At 40.6% G+C, this 6992-nt stretch overlaps 1 protein-coding gene across 2 annotated transcripts in view; it reads right to left on the bottom strand.

Annotated features, from left to right (window-relative positions):
* Nucleotides 1–2517: 2517 nt before the first annotated feature.
* RUFY1 (RUN and FYVE domain containing 1) overlaps nucleotides 2518–6992 on the bottom strand; it is a 34830-nt gene continuing 30355 nt past the window's right edge. For both annotated transcript variants that reach the window (XM_032772280.2, XM_032772281.2), the window contains exons 15-18: nucleotides 5009–5103; nucleotides 4617–4665; nucleotides 4390–4467; nucleotides 2518–3384 (exon numbers count right to left, since the gene is read on the bottom strand). In XM_032772280.2, the coding sequence (XP_032628171.1) occupies nucleotides 3241–3384; nucleotides 4390–4467; nucleotides 4617–4665; nucleotides 5009–5103 (366 nt within the window). In that variant the 3' untranslated portion in view covers nucleotides 2518–3240. The remainder of the gene's footprint in view (nucleotides 3385–4389; nucleotides 4468–4616; nucleotides 4666–5008; nucleotides 5104–6992) is intronic.

The raw sequence follows: 6992 nt of genomic DNA, 5'->3' as shown, positions 1-6992 counted from the left end.
GGAAGGATAAACAAAAATAGATCTGCAGCTAGCATCCTTGATTTCAAAAGGGCTAACTTTAAACAATTAAGGGAAATGGACTGGACCAAAGAACTCAAGGATCTGAATGTGGAGGAAGCTTGGAGTTAGTTTCTGCTATTTTGACAAAGTATCTGATGTCAGCATCCCAAGCAAGGGGAAAAATTTGTAGGGAAGGGTTGCAGACCAAACTGGATAATAAACAAGCATCTCAAACAGGGTGATTAAGAGAGTCAAAAGCCCAGAAGGGATGGAAGATGGGATGAATCAGCAAGGAAAGCTACCTCTCGGAGGTCAGAAAGTGTAAGAATAAAGTGACATCTGCCAAAAGCCAAGCAAAGTTGTACCTTGCAAAGGGAATTAAAACCAATAGTAAAAGGTTCTCTAGCCATATAAATAAAAAAGAAAGAAAGTGGGACTGCTAAACCCTGAGAGTGGGATGGAGATTAAAGATAATCTAGGTATGGCCCAGCACCCAAACAAATACATTCTTCATTAGCCTTATTAAAAACGGAGGCAGTTTAGAGATAGTGGCACGGTGACTAATAGGTACACAGATATGGAGGTAGATATTACCACATCTGAGTGGAAGTCAAACTCAAACAGCCTGGAAAAATCTCCATCCAAGAATATTAAAGAAACTGGCATATGAAGTCGCAAGCCCAATAACAAGAATTTGTAATGAATCTGTAAACTCAGGGATCATATCCTATGACTGGAGAATTGTTACTATAGCTTCTATTTTTAAGAAAGGGGGGGGGAAGTGATGTAGGAAACTACAGGGCTGTTAGTTTGACCTCAATAATATGCAAATGTATTGGAATAAATTTTGAAAGAGTAGTTAGAGGTGAACTGTAACTGGGATAAAATACAACATAGTTTTACAAAAGGTAGATTGTGCCAAACCAACCTGATCTTTGAGATCGATTTTTTAGACGAAGGAAATGCAAGCACATCGAACGTGTCTGAATTTCAGAAATGCATTCAGTACAGTACAGTTCAGTACAGGAGAATTGAAAGGTGGGTAAAGAACTGGTTAAAGGTGAACTGTCAGGCTGGAGGGAGGTTACTAGTGGAATTCCTCAGGGATCAATCTTAGGACAAATCTTATTTAACACTTTTATTAGTGGGAGTGTGCTAATAAAATCTGCAGATGACACACAGTTGGGAGGGTTAGCCACTATGGAGAAGAACCAGAATATCCTACAAAATGATCTGGATGACCTCATAAACCAGAGTAATAGATATGGAATAAAATTTAATCGTGCAAAGTTATGCATCAAGGGACTAACAAGAATGTTTGCTAGAAGCTGGGGATGTATCATTTGAAGTGAGAGGAGGAGAAAGTCGAGTGTATTGGTTGATCACAGGATAACTGAGTCATCAATAAAAGCAGCAAAGAATCCTGTGGCACCTTATGGACTAACAGACATTTTGGAGCATGAGCTTTCATGGGTGAATACCCACTTCGTCGGATGCATGCACCCACGAAAGCTCATGCTCCAAAACGTCTGTTAGTCTATAAGGTGCCACAGGATTCTTTGCTGCTTTTACAGATCCAGACTAACACAGCTACCCCTCTGACACTTGAGTCATCAATGCGATGCAGCTGTGAAAAAGGCTAATGCATGGGTCACTTGCACATTTAAAACTGGTGTAAATATGGGACTCCCTGTAACTTGAAGTCTTTAAGCCATGATTTTAGGACTTCTGTAACTCATGCCATGGCTACACTGGCACTTTATGGCGCTGCAACTTTCTCGCTCAGGGGTGTGAAAAAAACACCCCCCTGGGCGCTGCAAGATACAGTGCTGTAAAGCGTCAGTGTAAACAGCGCCACAGCGCTGGGAGTGCGGCTCCCAGCGCTGCAAGCTCAACCCCATGAGGATGTGGAGTACATGCAGCGCTGGGAGAGTACATGCAGGATGTGGAGTACATGCAGCGCTGCGACCACACTCACACTTCAAAGCGCTGCTGCAGCAGCGCTCCCACGGCAGCACTTTGAAGTTTCGAGTGTAGCCATACCCTCAGACAGAGAGGTTCTGTGGTCTGCAATGTGCAGGAGGTCAGACTAGATGATTATGATGGTCCTTTTTCACCTTAAGTTCTAAAAGCTATGAACAGACTCACAGAAGTTATAGGCAGTGTCATTGCTTCTGGAATTTCTCCATTTCCCCCTTATGGAGGACATTTTGTGTCAAGTTTCAGTTTCTTCACTTTTTCTTTATGCAGAGTGCTTTGGAGGTAGTTGCATTTTGTGTAGGTGTTTCAAGTTTCTATGAACAGATGCTGATTTTTCCCAGAATGTTAGGATATTTTTTTCTATGTATACATTCTCTTGCTTCTTTGCTCTTAGTTTGCACTGCTTTTCATACTACACAGTACTTCAGTTCTATTACACTCAGTTACTTTAAAAGTGTCTTCTCTTGCTTTATATTCTCTACAAACGAGGAGTAATATTTTGTTTTGCCAAATGAAAATCTTTCAAAGATTACATGCTTGATTTTACTGATTGCTATTTATTTTCAAGAAAAAGATGTGACAGTGTTAAGACTAAATATCTCATTTTCATAGTTTACCAAAGACTTCATTTCATAATCACTATTGTATTCATAAGTGCTTTAGAAACAAATATAGTCTATATGCTATTTTTACTTTGAAGTATATAGTGAAGGCACATTCATTTATACATGTGGAAGGCTGACTGTTTTTCCATGTTCAACTTACTTTGGTCACCTATAAAACTGTACATAACCAACATAATATAATCTGGAGACTATTAAAAGTGAGTCGTTAGAACCATGAGGTTACAGTGTGCAGAAAAAAATCAGTGATTTTTTTTTTTTTTTTTTTTTTTAAGAGGTCAGATGTACAAATGTGAAGTACAAAGTTTTAAATAAAGAAAATAGCTTTTTATAAAATTCAGAAAAGTGAATTCGCACTTCAAAGTTTCAGCATGTTGAGCATATTTTAAATTATATGATTTTTTTATTTCTCCTACTTGATTTCATTATGAAATATATTGGCAAAACATTAGCTTTCATAATTCCTATAAATATCTTTATATCTTTTAAATTATTATTTGACCTGTTCTAGAATGGAAAGTGTTGAAATCTTGAGAGATGTTTTCTTCTACACAAGGGATTCTGGAAGTCAGAGTTTTAAAAAAATTCATGGCTCCTTCTCCAAGCTTAGAATGGTCCTCTTGAAACAACTGAAGCATTAGGAAGCAGTAGACGAACATCTCTGAAGCAGTAAAGTGTGACATGTATCACAAACACGCACAGGTTTAGGGTAGGATGGCAGTGCAAGTTCATTGCTGGAACAAGTGTTGCAAAAGATGTCACCACAGTTTCTACAGTGATGCTACAAGACAGTTTAAAACATAATTAAGGTTGAGTAAGCACAAACTGTACAGTTTAATCTTTAACTACAGAAGGCTATAAGCAAATTGTGATAAGCTCCTGCTGGCACCATCCATGGTTTCCTGAGCCTCACCCTCCCCACATCAAGGATCCACTTCCTTCCACATAAGGACTATACAGAATACAATCTGGAGGCTGTCATCACAGCTGCTTAGCCAGAAGGGAGCATGCATCTGGAGGCATTCATTCTTTCAGGAACTAAAAAACTGCCTTTTAGCACTTCCAGTTCTTGCTGGTTAGAAAAGGAAACCACAGTGGGAATTGAACCCAAGTTTCTCAATGGCAGGCATGTTACCTGCTGGACCGGGGGGAAGGGGGCCTGTCTTCCCACTGCACTAGCTCCCCCTGGCATGTTTGGCTGCTCTCCCTAGCAGCCAGGCCCCGGAGCCACTCCTGGAGGCTGCCCGGTGCAGCACAGCAGCTGCCTGGGAGAGTGCCTGGCTGCAGCGGCAGTGGACTGCTTCCCGCCCTGGCGTGGCTTCTGGGAAAGCGGCTGAGTGAATCAGAGCAGCCCTACCCCACGCTCCCCAGCATGCTCAGAGTTGGCTCCTGTCCCCAGAGCTAAGGCTGGGTAGGAAGAGGCAGCAGCCTGCTCCCTGCCCAAGCTTGACTTCTAGGGACAGCAGCCAACTGAGCATGCCGGAGGGGCTCCAGCTCATTTGGCCACTGTCCCCAGAAGCTGAGCCCCAGGTGCTCTCCCCCAGTCAGCTGGGAGACTACGCTGCACCAGGCAGCACCCTGGTCAGTATGGCTGGAAGAGGCTCTGGCCTTGCCCCTTCCTCTCCCCGCCGCGGCCGGCTGCTGGAGGGTCACTTGATCCTGTGTGCACCTCCCACAAAAGTCACCAACCACCAAGTTACAATTCTCTTTCATTTATTGCTTAAAAAAAAAAAAAAAAAAAAAAAAAAAAAGGGTTTCTACATAGTTCTCCACTGAACACCACTACCTTTCTTCTTGAAATGGAGAAGTCCTTCTCACATTGTTTACAGTGGGTTGCTTCATCATCTTTTAGCCAGGTATGGCCCTAAAATAAAAAAATCACATATGCAAGAAAGATCAATTCAGTTATGAATTACTTGGAGAAAGGATTTGAATTTGAAGGTGGTTTGGGAGTTACCTGCACAGTATGAGGTCATCTAAAATGAAATATGTACAATATTTAACTTACTGTACCTTTAGTGCTTTATTTACTTCCTTAATATCTTCCATCTTCAGTTTGGATCTGGAAAAGATAAACTAAGAAATTACTTCTCATTTTAACATGAGATAAAAGGTGGCTATTTACAGAAAAAATGCAACAGAGTTTAGCTGGAACTAAGGGGAGGGGGAAGTCCCAATCCCGCAACCCTTGTGTGTAAATAGTACCACTGAAGCAAATGGATAAGACACACATGCACAGGTTACCCAAACTTTTGTATCTACTTTTTCCATACTCATCCTTCATTTTCTAACATTCGCATTTCTTATTTATGTAACTGGATGCTTTTTAATTGTTGCATATGTTGTTAATAGTTTGAAAATCCAACCTACTTTATCTACATAGTTCTTAAGTTATTGGAACTTACTGGCTAAGGTGTAGTCCCATTTCTTGTAGAGCTTGTTCCTGTTCTTCACAGACCTTCTCTAACTGCTGCTTCTCATCTTGCAATTTTCGCAGTTCCTATAATTAATACACTGAATGCTCTGAACAAGAACGTGAATGCTGAGCATCTTCACCACAGTATGAATTACAGGGGTTTTTGCAGTTAAAAAAAAAAAACCAAACCAAAAACCCCCCCAAACACCTGACCTTATATAAGTGGGTCCTAAACAAATCAACCCAACATACTGAGGAATTTATGATATAGTAACTTCTGTACAAAAGCTAGATACTTATTCTTGGACTTTAGGATCTTGCTTTTACTATGTTTATGTTAATAACCTGTTCAGATCTAAATGGTATGCACTTTATGTATCATGGGCAAGTTTTTAAACTGATTATACAAATACAAGGGAGGTGAAGAGATTTTTTCAGGTCTTTGCAATCCTCAGAGTAAACTTGCATGTGTGGCATAAACCAACCAATTGGCCAATGGTGCAAGTATTATTCAGTGAATATGCAGTGAACGCACCTCTTTATTTTTTATATTGCCTTAGCAGCTAAGAGCCATATGTCATAAACAGATAGCTAAGGGTTAATGTTTCTTTTACCTGTAAAGGGTTAACAAAGGGAACCAAACACCTGACCAGAGGACCAATCAGGAAACCGGATTTTTCAAAGTGAGGGAGGGAACTTCTGGGTGTGTTTTGTCTTTGTTCTGTCTGTTTGTTTCTCTCGGCTATGAGGGAAGATTTTTTTTTTTTTCTATCTCCAAGCTTCTTTCTACCCTTCTGTTCCCAAGTTGTGAGTACAAAAGGAAAAGCAATAGGTTTATATTGTATTTTGTATTTACATGTGTGGAGTTGCTGGAATGTTTAAATTGGATATCTTTTTGAATAAGGCTGATTATTCATATTTTCTTTTAAGCAATAGCCCTGTGTTATGTCATCTTGATGCAGTGATCATGTCATGTGTTTTTTCTTTCTTTTTTATATAAAGCTTTCTTTTTAAAACTTGTTGGATTTTCTTTTCCTAGTTAAGGCAAGGGGATAGGAATCTCTGTGCCAGGAGTACTGTCTCTCTCAGGGAAAGACTGGGAGGGGGGAGAAGAAGGAGGGGGGAAGGTAAATCGTCCTCTCTGTTTTGTGTTTCAAGGGATTGAAGCAGGGAAATCTCCTAGTATCCCCAGGGCGGGAAAATCTGGGAGGAAGTAAAGAGCAGGAAGGGAAGTGGGTTATATCCCTTTATTGGAGGCTCAGGGCATCTGAGTCTTGGGGGTCCCCCAGGGAAAGGTTTGGGGAGACCAGAGAGTTTATCAGGTACTCAGAATCCTGATTGGTGGCAGCGAGATAAGATCCAAGCTGGTAATTAAGCTTGGAGGTTCATGCTAAGCACCCAGATTTTGGACGCTAAGGTCCAGATTTGGAATGGAGGCTTATTACACCATAGTTATACAACAGGACCCCATTGTCTTAGGTGCTGCAAAACACAGAACAAAAAGACTGTCGCTGCCCCAAGGGGCTTACAAGTCTTATTAACGTATACTTTGCTCCTTCAGCACTTAAAATAAATGCAACAAATGCCAAATGCACACCAGGGAGTGGGTTGCTGCAAGTGTAAGAGTCATTTTAATGTAAAGAATGAGGATTTGTAGAAAATGATTTTAAGCAGCACAGAGGATTTGAAAACTTGTAGAATTAGTCCACTCATTTTAGTTTGAAATATTCACCATTGAAACCTTCGTTTAGAATATCAATTCACCTTTCTTTTATAATATGCTGACCCCAAGCTCCTCCAATTTACATTTTCTAGCACAAAGTTAGCTGAATTCTTGGCCATTTTCTTGTAATCACTTTCACAAGTGGGCAATGGGGGAAGTCTCTAGAAATTAACTATTGAAGCAAAGGTGGGAAATACTTGCATAGCTTCTGTTGACTTTCCACACTAACCACTCACCATGCTCCCAACAT

Source organism: Chelonoidis abingdonii, chromosome 7 (genome assembly GCF_003597395.2).
Source record: "Chelonoidis abingdonii isolate Lonesome George chromosome 7, CheloAbing_2.0, whole genome shotgun sequence".
NCBI lineage: Eukaryota > Metazoa > Chordata > Testudines > Testudinidae > Chelonoidis > Chelonoidis abingdonii.
The sequence above is the reverse complement of the archived record's forward strand: the minus strand, read 5'-3'. Positions and strand labels throughout refer to the sequence as shown.